General features: G+C 45.2%; 1 protein-coding gene across 1 annotated transcript in view; it reads right to left on the reverse strand.

Annotated features, from left to right (window-relative positions):
- Nucleotides 1-25072, reverse strand: part of SLC27A4 (solute carrier family 27 member 4) — a 131392-nt gene that overhangs the window by 26600 nt on the left and 79720 nt on the right. Inside the window, exons 4-8 of the mRNA XM_068248577.1 lie at nucleotides 21560-21718; nucleotides 20396-20465; nucleotides 20223-20314; nucleotides 4753-4862; nucleotides 4441-4650 (exon numbers count right to left, since the gene is read on the reverse strand). Of these exons, the coding sequence (XP_068104678.1) occupies nucleotides 4441-4650; nucleotides 4753-4862; nucleotides 20223-20314; nucleotides 20396-20465; nucleotides 21560-21718 (641 nt within the window). The remainder of the gene's footprint in view (nucleotides 1-4440; nucleotides 4651-4752; nucleotides 4863-20222; nucleotides 20315-20395; nucleotides 20466-21559; nucleotides 21719-25072) is intronic.

Consider the following 25072-nt stretch of genomic DNA (forward strand, 5'->3'; position numbering starts at 1 on the left):
ACTGCCGGAAGCAGTGTGTGTATCAGCTTCTATGCAGAGAGGAGATCAGCGGCGATTGGAACGCAGGGAGGTGAGTTCTGCCTACAGCGCTTCCGCGCGCGCTCACTCTGCATCTGAGGGAGGGGGGGGGGGGGCCCGGGGAGAGGAAGGGAGGGAGAGGTCGGGCTGCCCTCCCCGCGGCTGCGACTCCCCCTCCCAATAGCGTGCACGGGCCGCATGTGCCTCCAAACTGACATGGGCCCCCCCCCCCCCGCCTCCTCAGGAGCCGGGCCCGGTCGCCATGGCGACCGCGGGCCCTACGCCATTGCTCTTAAACACTGTGCGCACACTCACAGCACTGGCAGCAGTGCATATGAGGCCGTATCTACTGTAACATGACGTAGACAGTGTTAACAGCACGTGCGCGGCCAGTACTAGATTCGGTTCAAAGGTCAGGTGGGTCAGAGCCTAGTCCATAAGGTGGTGGTGGGGGATTGCAAATAAACTGAGCAGTATGGGACTGAACAAGACAGAACATTTATATCACACTTTTCTCCTGGCAAAATCAAAGTGCCAGAGCTGCAGCCACAACCACACTCAGTAGGCAGTTGGTGTCAGGGAGTCTTGCCCAAGGTCTCTTTACTGAATCGGTGCTGGCTTACGCAACATAAAGAATCAAGATTCGACACCTGTGGGACAGAGTCCTCATCTGGATCATATTAGCTGTACAAGTATATACACTGTTAACTACACTTCTCTCCCCGGAATTCCATTGATGACTGCGGACTTCCCGGAAGACTATGGCCTCAATTCACTAAGCTTATCTCCTGTCTTTAATAACTCTTCTAGAGTTGTTACCATGGTGATAAGGCATTAGTATTCAGGAAACATTTTACCTCAGGCAAGCCTAAAGTTAACTTTTCTGTCTTTAAATTAACTCTCCAATCCTTAAAATAACTCCAGAGTTAAAGACAGGCTGTTAATTAGCTCCATGTGAAAATAACTACAGAGGAGGTAAATTAACTACAGAGGAGGTAAATTAACTACAGGAGAGGTGATGGAGGCTCCAGACGGCAGCGGCTCCGGGCGGGAGCAGCGGTGATGGGGGCTCCAGACGGCAGCGGCTCCGGGCGGGAGCGGCGGTGATGGGGGCTCCAGACGGCAGCGGCTCCGGGCGGGAGCGGCGGTGATGGAGGCTCCAGACGGCAGCGGCTCCGGGCGGGAGCGGTGGTGATGGGAGCTCCAGGCGAACTGGTCAGTTCGCACTCGCAGGCATCAGCGGCTCTCTGAAAAGCTCCTCTTCCCAGTACCCACAACAGCGGTGGCTGACACCTGTGGCGTCTAGTATAGACGTCACATGGGGTGTCAGCCAACCAGGGAAGAGGGGAGATGTGGGTGGGAAGCAGAGGAGGGGTGGGTGGGTTAGAAGGAGGGGAAATGGCTGAATAAATTATAGATGGGCGAGCCCCAGGCATTCCAGTCCCCGGCGACGGCGAAAAATAGGTCCAGTGCAGCGTTATGCTGCAACATAACTGCACACATATTTATAAAAATTTTGAATGCAGGATTAGCATCTTTATCACTTAATACACTCAGAACAGTTGCTGTTGAAATTTGATTTTTATGGTGACAATACCGCTTTAAGGAATGAAGAGATAAGATAACTCTCTCACGTGTGGAGGTAAGTTTTCGCTTGCCTTATCTCTAGCATGATCTTAGTGAATTGAGGCCATGTATCTTTCACCCTTTTGGCTGAGCTCCTCTCACACACAGTATATCATACTTAGCTTTATTATTGTGCGCCACAACAAGATCATATCTCACTGAGGGGATTGGGCCCAACCGACTTAAAAACATAACTTTTATTAGGTCTATAAAATAAGCAAGGGTACATATACTGTACATACACAACTTAAATAAAACTCTCTGGAGACTGGAGAGAAATGACTGTTGTTGGCTACAGTCTGAAGCACCAATAAAAAAGGGTCAAAAGAGATGATGGGGGTATTAATCTTGGTACGTCAGTAAAGGTATCACAAAGGCATACATGTAATTAAAAAGGGAACCTAAACTAAAAAGGATTTTTACTTTTACAATAATACCAGTTGCCTGACTCTCCTGCTGATCCTGTGTCTCTAATACTTTTAGCCACAGCCCCTCAACATGCATGCAGATCAGGTGCTCTGACTAAAGTCAGATTGGACTAGCTGCATGCTTGTTTCAGGGGTGTGATTCAGCCACTACTGCAGCCAGAGAGATCAGCAGGACTGACAAGCAACCAGGGCTGTGGAGTCAGAGTCGGAGCAATTTTTGGGTACCTGGAGTCAGAGTAACTTTGGGTACCTGGAGTCGGAGTCGGGAAAAAAAATGCCCAGACTCCAAATGAATTTTAACTGTAATTAAAATAGAAAATATGAGAAAATGTTCTATTTCTTAGGTAATAGTCATAAATCATTTATATATACAGTAATAGCTCTGTCTAGTCCACAAAAATCAAATAAACCAATCAAAAAATAGTTACTTGTCCTGCTTCAATAAAGCAGTCCCCGTATTTTTAAAGTAAGATATACATATCGGCTTGTGACTGTATATATCTGATGTGTACACAGGAATCTCATATATAATAAATAACATCTATGCTGTAAGAATAAAGCCTGATGTGTAGCCGTGTCACTAAGAGATGGTCAATGAGATGGATGTTAAAATTTGGTTTAGTGACTACGAATTAAAAGGTACCAGAGACGGATGAAAAGAAAAGTTTTATATATACCTGGGGCTTCTTCCAGCCCCCTTCAGGCTAATCAGTCCCTCGCTGTCCTCCTCCGCCACCTGGATCTTCTGCTATGAGTCCTGGTAATTCAGCCAGTCAGCGCAGTCCGGCCACATGCCTTTCCCACAGCCAGGAGCGTTCTGAACCTGCGCAACAGTGCTGTGCAGGTGTAGTACGCTTCCGGCGGCGGAGTGTGTGCATGCGCACTACACTAGACTGGCTCAAGTACCTGGACTCATAGCAGAAGATCCAGGTGGCGGAGGAGGACAGCGAGGGACTGATTAGCCTAAAGTGGGCTGGAGGAAACCCCAGGTATGTATAAAACTTTATTTTCATCCGTCTCAGGTTTACTTTGTTACACAGTAGTACTATACTCTACATATGCACTCCCCACAGAGCTGCAGGGAATCCACTGAGAATGTTGTGCACATTGAAAACAGAGGTGTTGTCTATCACCCATAAACCTGGTTCAGATTGTGCATGAAGAATGTGTAATAGAGGAAGAATAGCCTCATTCCCCTGCAGAGTACCTGCACATCATTCTTACATGTACCCACACTTACATTGCCTAGGGCCTGATAGAGGTTATTTGTTCCTGTCTATACCTTCTACAAGTACTCTTACCAAGGACTAATTCAAGTCTATGACTAAAAGTATTAGAGGCATAAGATCCGCCGGATATCCAGGTAACTGGTATTGTTTGAAATTGAATAAATATGGCAACCTCCATATCGCTCTCACTTCAGTTGTCTTATAAAATTCCTAAGCGTTGGCAGTTGAGATGCATTTCATGTTACATACTTTTAATCAACAAGTTTGTAATATGTAAATTAGAGGAGTCGAAGTCGGAGGAATCCTAACCTGAGTAGTCTGTATTTTTGTACCGACTCCACAGCCCTGCAAGCAACTGGCATTGTTTAAAAGGAAACATCCATATCGCTCTCAGTTAAGGTTCCCTTTAAGGCGCCCGTAAATTTGGGCACAGGGCAAAGCCGAAAAACGGCTCACCCTGCTTCTGCAAACGTCCCGGCAGTGCTGATTACTATTTCCTTCTCAAGGCCACCATGGACCCAGGGGGGTTAAAAATTGATTACACTGTTTTTATATTAATTTGGGTTCTGTCTTGACGGCGCCCAGATTACTGTCTAAGCACTGCTATAGCCATAATTCACATTACAGCCTATGATGGCGCATGGTGTGCCCAAATGTAATACGCTGTTTTTGTTTCGATCACAGAGCCCTGTGAGTAGTCCACCAGACAGTATTCATTGAATACAATGCAGGTGTATAAGTGAATGGGCGCAAAAATAGCTCTACTACCCCCCATGTATCTAAAGTATTCTAATCTAAGAGAAACATCTAGACTAACGCTAAAGTGCTAGTGCTGTACATTACAGAGTTCTCCAATCCCGTTCTCAAGGCCCACCAACAGTGCATGTTTTGCAGAAAACCACAAACATGCACAGGTGAGGTAATTCGTGTCTCAGCAAAGATGATTAACTAACTGTGGATTTCAACAAAACATGCACTGTTGGTGGGCCTTGTGGACAGGGTTGGGGAACACTGCTGTACAGAATGTACAATGAATTAAAAAATAAATGTAACTGGAAAATGATAACCAATGTGACCTTGGGACAATAATCTGTAAATATCAATGTGCAAATAAAGATTTCTCCCCAGAACACACTTACATTATTATCAAAGTTGCCCAGGCTGCAGTTGCACTCTGTGGCTCCGTAAAACTCTGCAATCTGGGGGACGTTAAACCTGTTGACAAACTCTGTCCAGATAGCTGGGCGGAGTCCGTTGCCCAGTGCTATGCGCACCCGGTGTTGGCGTTCCGTATCCCGTACTGGTTGGTTCAGTAGGTATCGGCAGATTTCCCCAATATACTGAACTATCTGAAAGAATGCAAACGAGACAGGTCAGCTTGCGACGTGAAAGATCACTTACACTAGTCTCTCTCTCTATATAAACACAATGCAGGTAGACAGGCTCCTTACTGTGCAGTTGTACTTCACACAATCATCCCAAAACCGTGAGGCTGAGAATTTCTTCTTGATAACGACCGTCAGACCATTTAGAATACACTGGCCCATTCCAACAATGTTCCCTAAGGGATAAACAAAGCAAATAAGTAAAGAAACAAGGTAACGGTACCAAGGAGCCTACACATGCATAGAGCAGACTATGCAAAAAGGAAAATAAAAATATGCATTAATGGGAACCGGAGGTGAGAATGATATGGAGGCTGACCTATTCCATTCCTTTTAAAGGACTTACGAGGTGACATGTGACATGATGAGATAGACATGGGTATGTACCGTGCCAAACACACAAGTAACTATGCTGTGTTCCTTTTTTTCTTTCTCTGCCTGAAAAGAGTTAAAAATCAGGTAGGCAAGTGACAGTTTCTGTATGGGTCGGACTATAGAGCAAACCTCAGTGATAAGGAATTGCAGCCATAAAACACTTTTCTATCAGCAAATGGCTTCTGAGAGCAGGAAAGATATAAAAAGGGTCAATTAGTTCACAGATTTTAGCTCTGGCATACTTCAATGATTTATCTCCGTTTATTTTCACTTTGGATGTCGTTTAAAAAAAAATACCAGTTGCCTGACTGTATTGCTGATTTTTCTGGCTTCAGTAAAGCCAGAAAACACTAAATCACACAGCTGATACTCAGGGTCGGATTTCTGGGCAGGCCTCCAAGGCCGGTTCCTAGGGCGGAGAATTCTTAGGGCGACTGAGAAGTAACTTGTGTGTCCCACCGTCACCTCAGTTCCTTCTGTCTGTAGCCGCCCGCATTGCTTAGCACATTGCAGCATGTGTGTGTGCGCAGCGGGCGGCTAGGCGGAAGCCAGGGAAGTTGGCAGGATCAGCTGATTAGAGCAGGCAGCGGCAGCATAGAGGAGTGCTGCACGGAGGTCTCACCACGCTGCTGAGGCAGTCAGAAATCCCAGAGCGCTGGCAGAGAAGGAGACAGACCTCTGTGCATAGCCACAGCAACTTTGTGTATACACTCCCCCCTCCCTCCTTTCAGTACCGACAGCAAAGCACGGGGGAGGGAGAGAGTGCTGAAATCATCCGAACTGCACGTGGGGAGAAGCTGAAGCAGGACTCTGACTGTACAGATAGAATAGATCAGGAAGCTGAAGGATCGGGTGTCTGGCTTTTAGAATAACTTCTTCTGCTGCAGACACAGTGACTTCAAGCCTGTGTGAGTACCTGATCCTGACCTCCCATCCAGGAAGCAGCATTAGATGGTGACCACTTTGTCCCGTTGACCCAACATAGAGGCACTACAGCTCATAGCATGCTCCCCTGTATAGATGCACTACAGCTCCTAGCAAGCCCCCTCTATGGAGGGACTACAGCTCTCAGCATGCCCACCTATACAGAGGCACTACAGGTCCCAGCATGCCCACCTATACAGAGGCACTACAGCTCCTAGCATGCCCCCTCTACAGAGGCACTACAGGTCCCAGCATGCCCCCTCTACAGAGGCACTATAGCTCCCAGCATGCCTACCTATACAGAGGCATTACAGCTCCTAGCATGCCCCCTCTACAGAGGCACTACAGCTCCCAGCATGCCACCCTCTATAGAGGCACTACAGCTCCCAGCATGCCTACCTATACAGAGGCACTACAGCTTCCAGCATGCCCCCCTCTATAGAGGTACTACATCTCCCAGAATGTCCACCTATATAGAGGTACTACAGCTCCCAGCATGCACCTCCTTCTCATAGTACTGGGGTGTCCCCCATGTCACCAGAGCCAGCTGGTAGACCCCTTCCCTCTATGTGTATAGTCATCCATGATGCTTTTGCAGAGTATTCGCAGTGGAGTGCCCTCATCTGTCCCTCTGACGCACTCTTCTGGGTGCCTCAGTCTTCATCAACGCAGACGCCTTATCTCCATGACCCAGGTGCACATGAGTAATGAATAAACCGTAAGCAAAACATTTTTTAATCACTTCGCAAACAAGATAAAATCTACTTACAAAAATAAAATCACTTTTAAGCATGTAGCTAAAATCACCAAGGATTCCGACTCCAACCTCCGTGTAGCAGTGTCACCTCACGTTGCAACCTCACTGCGGCCAGTAGCGAGGGTTGATTCTCCGTGTGCCGGCGGTGTCTGGGCAGGGGGTGGGTGGTTCCTCGATCGGTGCGCCAAATTACGTCATTACGCGTTTCGGCGCCGTGCGCCTTCGTCAGATGACGTAATGGCGCTAACGGCGCTGTTTTATGCCGCCGCCGTTGCTGAGCAACTAGGTGAATATACTATTCACCAAAAAGGTTGATCTAAATGTAAAATATATATGAAAGATCTAATATAAAAATATAAAAAAGGGAGAAAGAACAGGGGGAGAAAAAAAACCTTGATAGCATCAATTTAGTAATAATTTAATTTTTTGATTGAATTGCTTCGTTTTGCGTTATCACATAATTACTTTACCTTTATGGAGAGCATATATTTACAGATTTGCGGCACGTCTATGGGGGCAGGATTTGCTCCCAGTTTCGCCAATTTATACATGGCCATGTGGGAAGACAAATATATATGGTCGAATAATCCCCATAAAGAACATCTGGTTATGTATACTAGATTTATAGATGACATTCTGTTGATTTGGGATGGTAGTCAGGAACAGTTTGGCGAATTTGTTAAACATTGTAACAACAATGATTTTAATTTACAGTTCACACAGGTGTGGGACAATAGAGAAATTGTATTTTTGGATCTAACGCTAATGGTGAATCCTATTGATAAACGTATATGTTCTAAAACGCATTTTAAGCCATCTGCAGGAAATTCATACCATGCTGTGTCCGTTGAACCGAAAGTGTGTAGCAACTGGGAGTAATAATCTAGTCATACCCAGAGTCCTTTTGATGGTGCATGTATATAAGCTGTCTGTACCACCAGCTTGCAAACTAACAGGATGTAAACCTGACAAGGTCGAAAGCTTGTTTATTCTTATTCATTTGTAGTTAGCCAATAAATGGTATCATCCTGATTTAGAACTTCTTGCTTTTACTGATGGCTAACATGGTACAATACCCTACTGCTACTACTTATCACAATGAATTGATCTATATCTTGTTTTTTTCTGCCACCAATTAGGCTTTCTTTGGGTGATTCATTTTGCTTTAGCAGGAATATTAAGAAATAATTTCTGTTTTTGGCCATTATAGTTTGAAATTAATACAAGCTACCGTAATTAAAACCGATGTATTTTATTTGACCATTGTCCCGCTTATTACACCGTTTTAAATTATGTCCCTACCACAATGTATGGCGCCAATATTTTATTTGGAAATAAAGGTACATTTTTTCAATTTGCGTCCATCACTATTTACAAGCCTATAATTTAAAAAATTATATTAATATACTCCTTTGAAATGCATATTTAAAAAGTTCAGGCCTTAGGTAACTATTAATTTTTAATTGAATTTTTTTTTTTAATTTATACTTTTATTTGGGTAATTTTTGGTGTGGGAGGTAAACCGCTAATTTTAAATGTAAAATAATGTATTTATTTTATAAAAAATGGATGTGGTGTAGTTTTACTATTTGGCCACAGGATGGCCACAGTCAAAAAGTCCTGGAAGTGATTGATCTTGCTTCCAGGAACAAGAATGAATATGGGAAACTTTTTTTTTTTTTACTCAGGGGGACTGTGATCAATGAATGGGATCTATAATCCCATTCATTGATCGCTGTGCTAACAGCCGGCGGGAGCAAGTACAGCCTATCTGGACGAGAATGTTCGCCAGATAGGCTTAAGTGGTTAAAGAGACACTGAAGCGAAAAAAAATATGATATAATGATTTGTATGTGTAGTCAAGCACCTCATCCCCCAAAAAGATCTACCAACTTTAGTTCATGCCTTCATTACCTCCCGACTGGACTACTGCAATGCTCTCTACACTGGCCTTCCAAAAAAGGACTTCTACCGCCTACAGCTGATACAGAATACTGCTGCCAGACTGCTAACCAACCAACCCCGTCACTGCCACATAACGCCAGTCCTGCACTCCCTTCACTGGCTACCTATAGAATGGAGGGTCCTATTCAAGATCGGCCTACTGACATTTAAATCACTGAATAATCTGGGCCCTGAATACATGAAAGATATGTTGCAGCTGCGTAGCAATCCCCGCAACCTCAGATCCACAGGTTCTAATAATCTAGTCATACCCAGAGTCCACTTGGAAACTGTTGGTCCCAGAGCCTTCTGTCATGCTGCCCCTACGTTTTGGAACTCCTTACCTCAACAGATCAGGACAGCTCCATCTCTAGAGGTGTTTACATCTAGACTGAACACCCACCTGTTCAGTTTGGCATTTGCAGAAATATAACTTTTGTTGTGTGAATACTTCATCCTACTACGAATTACTGAATCTGAGAGAGCCTAAGCTCTTTGAGTCCTATTGTAGAAAAGCGCTATAGAAAGGTTATTGTATTGTATAGTACAGCTAAGAAATAAAACATTAGCAGCAGAGACATAAGTCTAATATTGTTTCCAGTACAGGAAGAGTTAAGAAACTCCAGTAGTTATCTATGCAAAAAAGCCATTGAACTCAATGACTTTCAAAGTCGCAGAGAGCTGTCTTCTGAAGCTTGTTATCTCAACTGTCAGTCACTGTATTTTCTTTTTCTCTGCAGAGGACAGGTCAATAGTTAACAAGACTGCTCTGTAAAATCATTTAGAATGCCAAGTAGTGTATAAACTACAAATATTAGAGAATGATGCAGTGCTATAAAAACACACTATATAAAACTGAAAATAAAAACATGAGAATATTTTCTTTAATACTAATCTTCTAGTAATTATCCGTACTACACAACCAATTCATTATATCTTTTATTTTTTTCCGCTTCAGTGTCTCTTTAAAAAAACTACTTTCCCGATAACCTCGCTGCCTAGACTGAGATCCTAAAACCGGATGCATTTGCAAAGCAACGGAGGCTCTCTGATCATTGCTCACTAATTCTTAGGGCGCGTTTCCACTTAAGCGGAGACCGCCGCGAATCCGCAGAGTTTGGGGAAACTCTGCCATAGGGTGCAAAGGTAACGCCGGCCGAATCGCTACCGCTAGCGATTCGGCTGGCTTTCCCATTCCGAATCGGCGCGGGAGGCTGCGGATCCCATAGCCGCGCATAGCACAGCTGATGGCATTCGTCTGCTTTCCCCGCAAACCCGGAAGAGCCGCCTCGCATCTCACAGACGCGCACCACTCTAGTGGAATCGCGCCCTTAAAGAAGATCTGTACTAAGAAAAAAATGCCCCTGGGGAGTACTGCGGGAGGGGGATCCCATCGAGGCTTCCGCCGTCCTCCTCCGCTGGCAGCCATGTAAATTTTTATCTTCCCGGCTCCAGTGCAGGGCGCAGTAGCAGTCTCAGCAAGTCGCCTGCACAGTGGAGTGGACCTGACTGAGATCGGCTATTTCTGCCTATTTCCGAGCCTAGAGCCGCAACAGCGCCCCCGCAGGAACAGGGAAAGATAAATATTGCACAGTCTGACAAATTGTCCTCTGTGCATTCCGTGGGCTGCAGCAAGCCCGCTGTGGGACCGAAGAGGACGAGGGAAGCTGTGATAAGATCCAGAGGCTTCCCCCTCCCAGGGGCGTTTTTCTTAGCAAAGTTTCTTTAAAGGTGGCCACACACGATACAATAAAATGATCCGATTTTACGGCAATTCGATAAAAACTATTGGATCTCCCTAAAAAAATCGAAAGTTTTTTTTTTTCATTCGACTGAATAATCCGATCGGATTTCCTGTTTTTTCCGATCCGGAATGCCAGATATTAAGATTGTATGGTGTGTGTTAGATTGACAATTTATTAATACACACACACTAGCAATTTTATCAGGGTTTCCAATCATTTTTATCATAATTGGGGAAAAATTTAACAAAGGTGTGTGGTACATTGGTCATATTTTTGAAATGTTACAGTCAGAAAAATTGATTGCAATTCTTAAATTGAACAGAGATTTAAAAAATTGCATGGTGTGTGGCCACCTTAAGCCTCATACACACGCTGGACTAAAGTCAGTGGAGGCGGCCGATGACGATTATCAGGCGTGAGTACAGAGGCGCCGATGCTCACCCAGCAAACCAGCTCACCCCTAGCAACGTCTGATTCCTTTTTTTTTTTTATAATCTCTTTATTGGAAAGCAATTTATTCGTGCTCGCTGCTCCCCATCCGCCCTATGATTTCACACAAGTGCAGCTCTGTCATCCCTCATAGCAACAGTAAGCATCATCAGCTACACAGCTGACTCACATCTGTGCAGTCCAGCCAAGCGATATTGCCCAAGGGGATTGGGTCCCGACCCCCGACAGGCTACACCAATCAAAGGTGTGTATGCTCCTTTAGTGGCAGTAATTTTGGTGATTGAACAATGATGAAAAAGATGTGGTAGAAAATTTAAAAGTAGTTATGCATGATCTAAATACTGTACTGAAACATTTTGCAATCCTTCTGATTAACATGTTGCAATCATTGTTCCAGTACAAGTATATTGGTTTTACTTAGTCCAAGAAACATGACCTTGCTCAATGTCCAGAACAGTAAGAACTTCTAACTGTTAGGAATAGGTACTTGTACAGGAGAGTAGTGTGTCTATACAGTACTGCAAGTCCATCCAAGAGAGAAGGAACGTAATGAGGTCCCAGTCTGTTCCTATATAGCTGCCATTAAAGAGAAACTCCGACCAAGAATTGAACTTTATCTTAATCAGTAGCTGATACCCCCTTTACATGAGAAATCTATTCCTTTTCACAAACAGACCATCAGGGGGCGCTGTATGATTGATATTGTGGTGAATCCCCTCCCACAAGTACATACTCCTAGCAGTTTCCTGTCAACCTTGCTGCATTGTGGGAAATGGCTGTTTACAGCTGTTTCCAACTAACAAAAAACCATGCAGCAGCTACATCACCTGCCAACAGTACAAATGTCACCATGTAATAAATGCCAGAATGTAAATCGGGCAGAGGAAAGATTTTACAATGGGCAAACACTGACTAAATCATTTATACATAATTATTGTAAAAATGAAGCACTTTTTATTACATTTTCACTGGAGTTCCTCTTTAAGATAAACGATTGCTCCTTGCCAGTTATTTGTGCCCCAGAATTTGTCAAATTGTGACAAGTAGCCTGAGCCTCTAGGCATAGGTAGTTTTTTTGTAAGGTATGGAGAGATTGACCTCCCTAATACAATCATAATGGACAAGGGTGGTGTGAGACCACCTAGTTGCCATTATCCTTCCAGACCAGAGGTGCACACACTTTTTCAGCTTGCAAGCCAATTCCAAAACCACCAACTGAAAATGATCTACCAGGTAGAATCGACCTTCAGATGCAAGCCACAGCTGCAGCACACGCACAGCGGCAGTCCATCAGTGATTACCACAAGCCACAACTGCAGCACAAGCACAGCGGCAGCCCATCAGTGATTACCACAAGCCACAGCTGCAGCACATGCACAGCGGCAGTACATCAGTGATTACCACAAGCCACAGCTGCAGCACATGCACAGCGGCAGTACATCAGTGATTACCACAAGCCACAGCTGCAGCACACGCACAGCGGCAGTCCATCAGTGATTACCACAAGCCACAACTGCAGCACGTGCACAGCGGCAGCCCATCAGTGATTACCACAAGCCACAGCTGCAGCACATGCACAGCGGCAGTACATCAGTGATTACCACAAGGCACAGCTGCAGCACATGGACAGCGGCAGCCCATCAGTGATTACCACCAGCCACAACTGCAGCACATGCACAGCGGCAGTCCATCAGTGATTACCACAAGGCACAGCTGCAGTCTATTAGTGAACACAAGCCACAACTGCAGCACATGCACAGTGGCAGTCCATCAGTGATTACCACAAGGCACAGCTGCAGCAAATGCACAGTGGCAGTCCACCAGCGATTGCCACAACTGCAGCACATGCACAGCGGCAGTCCATCAGTGATTACCACAACTGCAGCACATGCACAGCGGCAGTCCATCAGTGATTACCACAAGGCACAGCTGCAGCACATGCACAGTGGCAGTCCACCAGCGATTGCCACAACTGCAGCACATGCACAGCGGCAGTCCACCAGTGAGCCAAACAGATCACTGTTTGACCAAATAATGCTGGGAATACACGGGTCGATCCGGCGGCCGATTAGCCGCCGGATCGACCGCAGCCGCGTCCGCGCGGATCGATTACCACTCGTCCCCGCCGGCGCTTCCTTAGCGCTCGATTCCCTGCCATTGTCCGCCGGCAGGGGTCGAGCGGCTTGATCGGGCCAGCTGAATATTATCAGCAGGCCGGATCAGCTGGCCGATACACGGTACAGAAACATACCGTGTATCTCTAGCATTAGAGTCACATGCTGACAATATTGTGCTTCGTGTTCTGCAAAATTATTGTCAGCAGTAGCACATGATGATTCTAAATACAGTATATGGCTCCCAGCCTTGCTCACAATCCTCTACACCTCTGTGCAATACTTCACAAATAGGCCCCTGTGACTGCAGAGCCCTAATGATGCAGTCACGTATTCCGCTACTTATCCACTTCTATGTTCCTCCTCAAGGGGCATCGCCTCTCTGGATAATCTTCCGTACGGTTACAAATTCTAGTCCCACAATCCGCCAACCAATACCAATGCAACATTTATATTGAGTGGTTTTGAATTTTCCCCTTGTGGATTATTGATGGCTTTTATTGCGGTTTCCCTAAAATGACGCTGTGTATAATTGTCACAATTTCAATAACTGGGGATTACCCTCCATGTATTACCAGCCATCGCAGCACTTCTTGTCAGGGACCGGATATCTATGGATAAGCCCCGCTGTGAGACTTTGCTGCTTTAACCACTTGAGGACTGTAGGCTTACATCCCCCTAGTGACCAGGCTATTTTTTTTACCAAATAGGCCACTGCAGCTTTAAGGGCTCGCTGCAAGGCCGTACAACTCAGCACACAAGTTATTCCCACCTCTTTTCTGCCCACCAACAGAGCTTTCTGTTGGTGGGCTCTGATCCACTTACGAGAGGAATCGCTGCCGGGAGACTTGGGCGCAGTATACAGCCTGTGTGGCTTATCCTGCTCCTGCACAAATTCCAATCGACGTTAAATACTATTCCCCCTCCAGGCCGCCATGGATAGTGGGGAATGAAATAATTTGGCTTCCAGCAATTGCCGAAGGCCGAATGATAGTGTTTTATAAGTAACTTTAGCTCAGTCTTCTCATGGTGCTGAAGTTACGCACTGTGCGCCGCTATAGCTGTAATTCCTATTACGGCCTAAGGTGGCGCTGGCTGCTCCCAAATCTCCTGCACTCGAATGAAAGTGTTCACTCTGATCCCTCCTGGGATGTTTATTTTATAAATACTCATTTCCCTTTAAAAAAAATAAAAATTTACCCATTTTTCCTTTTATTCCCCATCCCCCCACCCACCCCGCAAGCCAATTGCAGCGATGTACAGTGTTATTAGATGGTGGTTTCGCCGGCTAACAGTCTCCTAGCGGCGATTGCTGCTGGGAGACTGATGACTGAGCGGTCCTCAAGTGGAGATGCATGCGCAATCTCCTGCAAAACCCCGTCCCAGGACGCCAATTGCCGCCCAAAGGCGCGACACGGTTGTTGTGTAGTTAAAGTGGATTTGAACTCTTGCACAGGACAGAAGGAAAACATAAGCGGAATGCACCCTGTATGTATTCAGAGAGTTTAGTCTGTCTTAGGCCTCCTTTCCATGGACTGTTGACTTTAAAGGCAGTGAAATGCCTCTCAAACTCTCACTGCTGTCTTCTAACGGTTCACTGAGCACACAGCTCAACAGTCCGTGGAAAAAAAGAGGCCTAATTCCACCTCATCTGTGACTAATCGCCAGTGTTATTTGACCTCTCAGCTGTGTCAGCTGGCTGCCTCGCCAGAGAGGCTAAGTTGTAAACGCAGGATGTTAACCCTACGTCTGCTTCCATGAAAGCTTGAAGTAGAAGCTGCAGATTTATTGGAAAATCCTGTCTTCTGGAGGACTCTGCTCCGGAAGACCTCTGAAGTCCCTCGTGGCGGGGGATTGATGGTACGTTTCCACTAGTGCGAATCTGCATGCGTTTCCTGCATGCAGATTCGTATAGACAATACAAGTGAATGGGATTCCACTTGTCAGGATTTCTGAGGACCCATTCACACTAGAGCGTTTTGCCGTAATTTTGGCAAAACGCTATGGGCCTGTTCTTACTTGGGCGATTTTCGCTAATCACCGCAAATCGCCAAACGCAAACTCGTAGCCTGCACCATTTTCAGGCGATTTCCAGGCGATCGCGTTTCTGTGCTATAGAAGCGCAAAACACGACCGCGCCAAAATCGCTGCAGTGTTCAGTGATTTTTCCACGTGAAATCATGGAAAAATCACTCCCGCAAAATGCCGGCAATTTAAAAACGCAGGTGTGAATAGAACCTGAGCGTTTTTCTGTGCAGAAAAAAAATCTGCACGGCAGAGCCATCAGAATTCGCATACTGCATACCGCTATGCGATTCGCATACAATGTATTTAATAGGAAATTCGCATGCGGTTTTGATATGCGTATTTTCATGCGAATTCACATACGAAATTCGCATCCGCATGCAAATTTTTTCCGTGGCGATTCCCACCGCACAAGTGGAATCGTATCCTCATACACAGGAGCCAGCGCAGCACCGAGAGCACCAGGAGAGGAGAGGGAAGGCTCATTAGGACCCAGAGCCTTCCCTCTCCTTAGGTAAGTATCTGGCTTTTTTTTACCCCACTGTTCCCATTGACTTTAGAATGGTCATCACTAATGGCCCCCTCCAATAAATAGTCAATAATTCACCCTAAAATGTTTTTTTTTTTTTTATTCTCTCCCGCTCCTATTACTAGCCTCTCCCCCTCATCTATCTACTGCCTGGCTTTTACTGGTTCCAACATCGCAACTGCTCCTGGGAGCACCCCTTCGTTATGTGTTCTCTTTTTATTTAAAGAAATACAGCCTTAAAAATGCAATGTTAAAGGGGGGTAAAGAGTTTCACTTACCTGGGGCTATTACCAGCCCCCTGCAGCAGTCCTGTGCCCTCGGAGCCGCTCTGGAATCCTCCGGTCCCCCGCTGTCACTTAGTTTCAGTTTTGACGACTCACCAGTCGGCCAGCCGCCATGCGTATTATTGGACGCATTCCCTACTGCAATTAGCGTTGTTGCGGATCGCAAAGCGTACAAAAATACGCGTTGCAGCATTCCGCACACGTAGATATGCGGCAATGCGGTCCGCAACAGCGCTAATTGCACTAGGGAATGCGTCCAATAATACGCATTACGGCTGGCCGACTGGTAAGTCGTCAAAAACAAAACTAAGAGACAGTGGGGGACCGGAGGATTCCAGAGCGGCTCCGAGGACACAGGACTGCTGCAGGGGGCTGGTAATAGCCCCAGGTAAGTGAAACTCTTTACCCCCCGTTCAGTTAAGGTTCCCTTAAAAAAAGGCTGCATTTTTGAGGTTGTGCTTGCATTTTTAAGTCTTTTAAGATGGTGGTAGGCTGAATTTGATACAGACACAAACTTATCAGAAATGTTCAACTGTGGGTGAGGTTTAGCTAGGTAGTACTATTGTACTTTGACTATAATGCACCAGCAAAATTATAAAGACAAAGTTTTTCTTTAGCTTGGATCTGCTTTTAAAATCAGAAATTGGCCTTCTTAAAACAGAAGGTATTTCTGATTATTCCGGTTGGAGTGAGCATATGAGATCTCCCACAATGCATCAATGCTGAATATGCAAATTATTTCTTTGTTGACCCTGATAGCTAAACACACCTCCAGAACTGCTGGAATGCAAAGATGTGTCAGCTTGTTAATATTATAGAGCAAAACTAATCCAACATGCATACAGCCTGTTTCGGATGGGTAGATCCTCAGTGCATGGCATGGATTAATATATACCAACCAAACCAGTCTGTATGCATGTTGGATTATTGTGGCTCTGTACAATAAACAAGCTGACATCATTGCATTCCAGCGGTTCTGGAGGAGTGTTTAGCCATCAGCAACAACAAAGAGGATTTGCATATTCAGTAGTGATGCATTGTGGGACACCTCATATGCTCACTACAACCTGAATAATTGCAAATACCTTCGGTTTTAAGAAGGCAAACTCCATATTATCTTAGTAAGGAGGCTTTTTGGGCTCTTTCAGCCCCTTACACACTCCTGAGTTCTGGTTCAGGAGTTTGCTAAGCAATCTGTAAATCTGTTGTTAAACAACTTTTACTGAAGTTTGCCAACTAGGAATCCATATTTTACTGGTACGGGGGCTGCTATGAGAAAATGACTATGTGTAGAGAGTAGAGATGTGCAGAGGGATAGCTGAGAAGGTGGCATGTTTTGTTGTCACACTCCATCAGCTGCTCCTTTATATAAAGGCTGTTCGGACAGGAGCACAGATAGCGCTACAACAATCTACCCTCACTGGAGGCAAACACCAGGCAAATTCTGAAAACAATCAAGTTGCTCAATGAAATAACATTTATTTCTCAGCGTATGGGATGGTCTCATATCAGACACAATACACCATTGTGGTTATACTACATAAAGCTGCATCTGTTCCCAAAACAATCACTAAATATCAATCAAGAAGAACAAAAACTCTGCACCCAGCAATAAGTTTGTGCTCGGACAAGAAAAATCTAAATCTTTTTACATTGGCATGCTATTATAGCCCATAACAGAGCACTACACAAGGTATTAACCCCCTTGGCGGTACAATAAGACCGCCAGGGGGCAGCGCATCGCTTTTTAAATTTCTTTTTCAAAGAATGTAGCTAGCCTAGCGCGGATAGTGTCAAATCGGCGGGTGGCGGCGATCGTTATGCACACGCAGCTAGCAAAGTGCTAGCTGCGTGTAGCAAAAAAAAAAAAAATGTAAATCGGCCCAGCAGGGCCTGAGCGGCACCCTCCGGCGGCTTACCCCAAGGAGGTTGAAGGGGAACTTCAGCCTAAACAAACAAACATACTGTCATCAAGTTATATTAGTTATGTTACTTAGAATAGATAGGTAATATAATCTCTTACCCACCCTGTTTTAAAAGAACAGGCAAATGTTTGTGATTCATGGGGGCTGCCATCTTTGTCATGGGGGCAGCCATCTTTTTGGTTGAAAGGAGGTGACAAGGAGCAGGAGACACAGTTCCAACTGTCCTGTGACCTGATTACCCCTCCCAGCTGCACACGCTGCTAGGCTTCAAATGTCAAATTCAAAATGTAAAAAAAATAAATAAAATTGCACCAAAACAGCAGAACGAGAACAACAACATCAGAAATCCCATCATGCTTTGCACAGCATCAGGGGAAAAAAGCCCGGGCAGTTTTCTTCTGTGCAGCTAAAAATGAGGCTTGTATAAGAGAAACAAAGTTCTGATGCTGTGAAACTGTTAAAGAAACACCAGGCCTTTTCAGTGCTGCTGAGTCTATTTTTAGTCCGGAGGTTCACTTTAAGAACAAATACAAAAATTGTCCAATTGGTTCCACCCCACTTTGCACTTAAGCCTAGTACACACTAGCAATTTTGATAGGCCAATCATTGGTCAATTCTGCCACCTCCATGTAGTATGACCATTTACCTATATAATCTGCATAGAATTGAAAATCTGTTTGGCCCTCATACTACATGGAGGTGGTAAAATTGACCAATCATTGGCCAATCAAAATTGCTAGTGTGTACTAGCCTTTAAATACATACAAGACGATTCACAAGGGGTTTTAAAGGAACAGCATCGGTCTTTAATTCTTCCTAAATATTGTATCATTTGATTGCAGTCTTATAGACAGGATATCCAATCCCAACACCAACAATTGCCTGACACGTGTTTCACGGCCCAAGGCCGCTTCCTCAGAGGAAAACAAATGCGTTCAGTCTGCTAAAAATACACAATACATACAAAAAAGTGTCAATACACCTACCCTACATCAGATGCCTGTGTAAAGAAAAAACGGGGTGAACCGCCGTCTAATTACAGTTATCTTACCAAAACAGTCCATCAAGAAATAAATGAGTGGATCACAATCTAAAAGACATATAGAAAAAAAAAATATCGGGGTCACCCAAGTATGGGACCACAGAAACCACATTCCCTACAGTAAAGAACCATACAGACCGACAAATAATGTGCCATAAATAATACAAAATTGCCAGAGAGGGACCCATTATACAGTCCGTGATAACATTAGAAATAGATACTCAGATAAGTACCATATATAGAAAAATAGTGAAAGGCCATATGTGCCTAAAAATACCAACACTGCAGGCTGCTTCAAACATCTAGGAGACCGACAAGACCAGTGCGCAATTACATACCAGAAAGTCAGACACACCATGTGTGCATATCTCACAGAGTACATAGTCCCCATAGAGAGCCCAGAGTGAACCATGAAATTAGATAAATGCACCAAGTTTGCATAGTGATTCACCATAGTGCAACAATTATATAAATCAAACCTAGAACTCATAATATGCCCGAAATACAAGGAAATTCGCAAGGTATAATATCACAATGCATTAGTAAATGTATATATCACTATGATAAAGTATAAAAACACTTAAAACATATCTCTCCATGAGAACCACATGACCAAAATAAGTCCTAATTGGACAGTTATGAAGAATACTCAATATAATAGGTGCATAAGTATGTATAATATAGAAATCTGTGGTGTTCATTCAGAACCACCAACAAATTGCAGAACCCGGGTTCTAAAAGTATTGCATCAATGAGTGAAAAAGTTATTCAGAGATCCACCAGGACCATAAACCTCAAGAAAAATCAACAACAAGATTACAGAGACAATGCAACTAGGAAAGGCTGCAGTAATCCAGACCACATTAAAACAGGTATAGGAACTTATAGCAGTGTTCTCCCCAGGCTGTTTTAGCCGGCTGCTTCACCCGGCTAGTTTTGGTGACCACCCGGCTGTTATCAGCTCACCTCCTCCTATGCTGTAAGCAGAGTTGGGCACCCAAACACTGGTCCTGCATTCCCTCATCTCACCCCACCCGGCTACTTTTTCAAGCCACCCGGCTGGAAAAAATTTCTGGGGAGAACACTGTTATAGGATAGAAGAAATAAGGCTGAAAATTGTGTTACTATTGTATTAATAGGAGCCATTCACACTTGGCCCCCTGCAAGAGGTCTGTTGCAGTAAGCGAGCCCCCCTGCTTTTCAGTCCGCGATAATCCTGGGCAGATGTATGCATTCCCCCATATAGCCGATGGATGTAACACACCTACCCCAGGCTACAGCCAGATCACTGGAGCAGACACTGATCCAGCGCAAGTGGGAACCGAGTCTCAGGGTGGATCACTTGCTAATGGATTCATGTATACATTTCAGTCAGTATTTGATGACAATCATCGTACAAGCACAGATGCATTGGAGGGTTACCTGCAGAATGGTACAGAGGTAAGCAGTCATAAATCACGTCATCCGACTGCATGCGGAACCCATAAAACACCAGGGCAGCCATGCGGAAATATCTGTAAATAAAGCAGCGTGTCAGTAGGCGGGTCCCAGCTACAGCAGCACAGCGATATGAAGGAGAAGATAGATGCACTCACCTGCTGTGCACCACTATGGCAGCCTTGGGGAGTCCTGTTGTTCCAGATGTGTAGATATAAAATAATTTATCTAGGAAGAACACAACATATATAACATGATCATTAATACATCTCTCTCAGCTTCTGCCTCTTCCAAAACGCCAAACCTCTAGAATGTACATTAAACAGGTGAAACAGAGGTGCCAGATTAAAACAAAGTTAAACTAATAAAACCAAGATAGGAGAAGTAGCACTTACCTCCCTACTGAAGAATCAATACGAGATTTATCACCAAAAATCTTTAACTGTATACGGCAACGCGTTTTGCAGGTCCAAACCCCCTTCAGGCAATAAAAACAGGAGAAGCTGTATTTGTAATCAACGCAAGCGTGGCACCTCCGCTCTGCTTTGCTGATAAATCTATTAATTCTTCACTGGAGAGGAAAGTGCTACTTCCCCTATTTTTTATTCATTTTAACTTTGTTTTAATCTGATTGGAGCTTTGGTTTCCTGTTTGCAATACATCGGGTCGACTATACCCATTTTCCCTGTATCTACAGAGAGTGACATCTTAATTTCCCCAATGGGACGGGCTTAAGTTCCCCTACTGCTTATAAAGTGGTTACCTATAGGTAGCCCACACTTGTGAGTTTAACTTTACACTCCGCTTTACTTTCAGTTTGATCTGAAATACTACTATAGTGGGCTCTCAATTTCTTCCAGAATGAAGTTTGTTCACATAACAGCCAATCAAGATGCTTGACATTTCTTTGCAATGGATGCCCCTAGTGACACCTTTGTGTTCTGTCTCAGGAAAAGACACAAGACATTTACCCAGCGTTTCTCAGTGACACAGGTCTGAATTCCATGCAGTTCTATGCTTGGGGTACAGACTTGGACTAATGAAGTGTAAAGATAAATATTAAAATCAGTCTCCTGTTCGGTGCTGCCAGTCCCATTTCCCACAGGAGTACAACAAGATATTAGATTTCACAGATTTCAGCAAGTTCACCCCTCCTCATCCAATGACTACACTTTTGGCTCGGAATTGGTGTTATGCCAAAGAAATGGCAACGGCCCCAAGGCATTACCAAAAGATCCGGAATAACGGTGTGAAATGGACTGGAATATAATACAGTTTACTCTTTATCCCCCCATAGGAGACATCCCTTGGTTGATCAGTACCTGTGAATTCCCTTCCTGGGTCTTTGGGAGGGAGGCGTGATGCATTCTGCAGTAAAGGTGCCAGGAATTCGGTGCCGGAGGGAAGAATGGCCGGATCACAATCACCCACACAGTAGAGGCGCAGAGGTTTCCCCATCATGGAGAAGACATCGGTCATGGCTACAAGAACAAAGCACAGTTATTTCAGAGGCATTTCACAATCAACTAGCGATTTATAAACAATATGGTTGATGCACTAAACTGCAGTTGCTGTGTGCAGACAGCGTACGGCAATGATACCGTTACTGCTGGCAACGTGTAAGGATGCTCATGCGAACGGAAGTACTTCAGTAGCACAACCGTTGCTATGGTAACACGTTACTGAGATGTGTTACCAGTAGTAATGCACGTTACTTTAGCAACACTCGCATTCCTCAAGTACCGCAGGTCACACTTATAGTGTAACCCACAGCACACGCTGCTGGTAGTTACGTTTGCCATGCACTGTCTGTGCACACCAATATTACCGCAGTTTAGTGCATCAAATCCATTATCACATGGACAGGGCTCCACTTACTAAGTGCCCTTTTACAAACGTAACGCTTTGGTATGCATTAGTATGCGGTTTTCCATAGCAGGGCATGGTGAAAAAGCTTTCAGTTAAAACGCATATAGTGGAAATTGTGCCATAGAAAAAAAACGTTACTTTGAAAATCCGTTTCATTCAGTTATAACTGAAAGCAACTGATTAAGTGTAAAAAGGCCCTATGGCTATTTTCACACTAGATCAGTTGCAGTGTGCAGTCACAAAAATCCTATATTATAAATCCCCTGCGCCTTTACGTCCTCCTGTATCCGTGCTTCCAGACCTGACAGTTTGCTGTCGGTGAACCTCATTGCATTGTGGGAAATAACAGCTTTTTCCAAATGCCAAGCAAGCAATATCTCCCTGTGTGCATATTACTTTGGACAGCGGTGGGGGATGGGCAAGCAGGATGCAGGCCTTTTTACTAGTAAGATAATAAGTCACATCACGTTGAAAGTGAACACATGCAGTCCACAGACTTATGCCTGTACTGCAACCCGAACCGCACCAGTCGACACTGAAATAGAATTGAATCAAGTTACAATGCAATTTTATTGTCCATTACACTACTAAGAAATTGACAGTGTGAATGGAGCCTAAAGCTCCAGTAACTGTCCAATTTCTATCGAAAAATCGTTAGAGCGATCAGAAATTCTGATCGGAAGTGAAATATTGTAATACATCGTTCACTACACCATCAACGAACCAATCTTTACTTCTTATCTATCACAACCAACAAGAAAATCCAAATTTTGATTCGACGAAAATGCATTCAGATGATATTTTTTTAACTCGTTCATAATCGATTGTGTCCACCAATGGAGTTGATTTACAACCAATCCGATCAGAATTTCTGATCGCTCAAACTATTTTTTCGCTAGAAATTGGACCATTAGAGCAGTGTTTCCCAACCGCTGTTCCGCGGCACACTAGTGTGCCGCGGAACGTTGCCTGGTGTGCCGTGCTCTTATCCCCCCTCCCGCCCGTCCCTGCGGCCGCCGCTGTTATTACCTTAGCAGCGGCCGCTCTCCCCTCCCCAGACCATGTATATGCTAGCAGCGTATCTCCGGCTGCTCTGTGTGATGCACTGATGCGGAAGGAGGCAGGGCTCGGTTACCATAGTAACGGCGATACATATCGCCGTTACAGGAAGCCGCTGCCCTCCTTTCTTCCGCATCAGTGCATCACACAGAGCAGCCGGAGATACGCTGCTTGAATATACACGCGCCGGAGAGGGGAGAGCGGCCGCTGTTAACAAGGTAATAACAGTGGCGGCCGCGGGGTCGGGCGGGAGGCACTAAACTGGCTATACTGGGGCACTATTCTGGGGTACTATACTGGCTATCCTGGGGCACTAAACTGGCTATACTGGGGCACTATTCTGGGGTACTATACTGGCTATCCTGGGGCACTAAACTGGCTATACTGGGGCACTATTCTAGCTATACTGGGGCACTATACTAGCTATACTGGGGCACTATACTAGCTATACTGGGGGGCTATACTGGGGCACTATACTGGCTATACTGGGGCACTATTCTAGCTATACTGGGGGGCTATACTGGGGCACTATACTGGCTATACTGGGGCACTATTCTAGCTATACTGGGGCACTATTCTGGCTATACTGGGGCACTATACTAGCTATACTGGGGGGCTATACTGGGGCACTATACTGGCTATACTGGGGCACTAAACTGGCTATACTGGGGCACTATACTAGCTATACTGGGGCACAATACTGGCTATACTGGGGGGGCTATACTGGGGTACTATACTGGCTATACTGGGGCACTAAACTGGCTATACTGGGGCACTATTCTAGCTATACTGGGGGGCTATACTGGGGCACTATACTGGCTATACTGGGGCACTATTCTAGCTATACTGGGGCACTATTCTGGCTATACTGGGGCACTATACTAGCTATACTGGGGGGCTATACTGGGGCACTATACTGGCTATACTGGGGCACTAAACTGGCTATACTGGGGCACTATACTAGCTATACTGGGGCACAATACTGGCTATACTGGGGGGGCTATACTGGGGTACTATACTGGCTATACTGGGGCACTAAACTGGCTATACTGGGGCACTATACTAGCTATACTGGGGCACAATACTGGCTATACTGGGGGGGCTATACTGGGGCACTATTCTGGCTATACTGGGGCACTATACTGGCTATACTGGGGCACTAAACTGGCTATACTGGGGCACTATTCTGGGGCACTATACTAGCTATACTGGGGCACAATACTGGCTATACTGGGGGGGCTATACTGGGGTACTATACTGGCTATACTGGGGCACTATACTGGCTATACTGGGGCACTATACTAGCTATACTGGGGGGCTATACTGGGGCACTATACTGGCTATACTTGGGCACTATACTGGGGCACTAAACTGGCTATACTGGGGCACTATTCTGGGGCACTATACTAGCTATACTGGGGCACAATACTGGCTATACTGGGGGGCTATACTGGGGTACTATACTGGGGCACTATACTGGCTATACTGGGGCACTATACTAGCTATACTGGGGCACTATACTGGCTATACTGGGGCACTAAACTGGCTATACTGGGGCACTATTCTGGGGCACTATACTAGCTATACTGGGGCACAATACTGGCTATACTGGGGGGCTATACTGGGGTACTATACTGGCTATACTGGGGCACTATACTGGCTATACTGGGGCACTATACTGGGGCACTAAACTGGCTATACTGGGGCACTATTCTGGGGCACTATACTAGCTATACTGGGGCACAATACTGGCTATACTGGGGGGCTATACTGGGGTACTATACTGGCTATACTGGGGCACTATACTGGCTATACTGGGGCACTATACTGAGGCAACTAAACTCCCTACACTGGGGCAACTATGCCAGCTATGCAGCCGCACCCCAGCCCCCCCCCCCCCCCCCATA

Source organism: Hyperolius riggenbachi, chromosome 8, assembly GCF_040937935.1.
Source record: "Hyperolius riggenbachi isolate aHypRig1 chromosome 8, aHypRig1.pri, whole genome shotgun sequence".
Lineage (NCBI taxonomy): Eukaryota > Metazoa > Chordata > Amphibia > Anura > Hyperoliidae > Hyperolius > Hyperolius riggenbachi.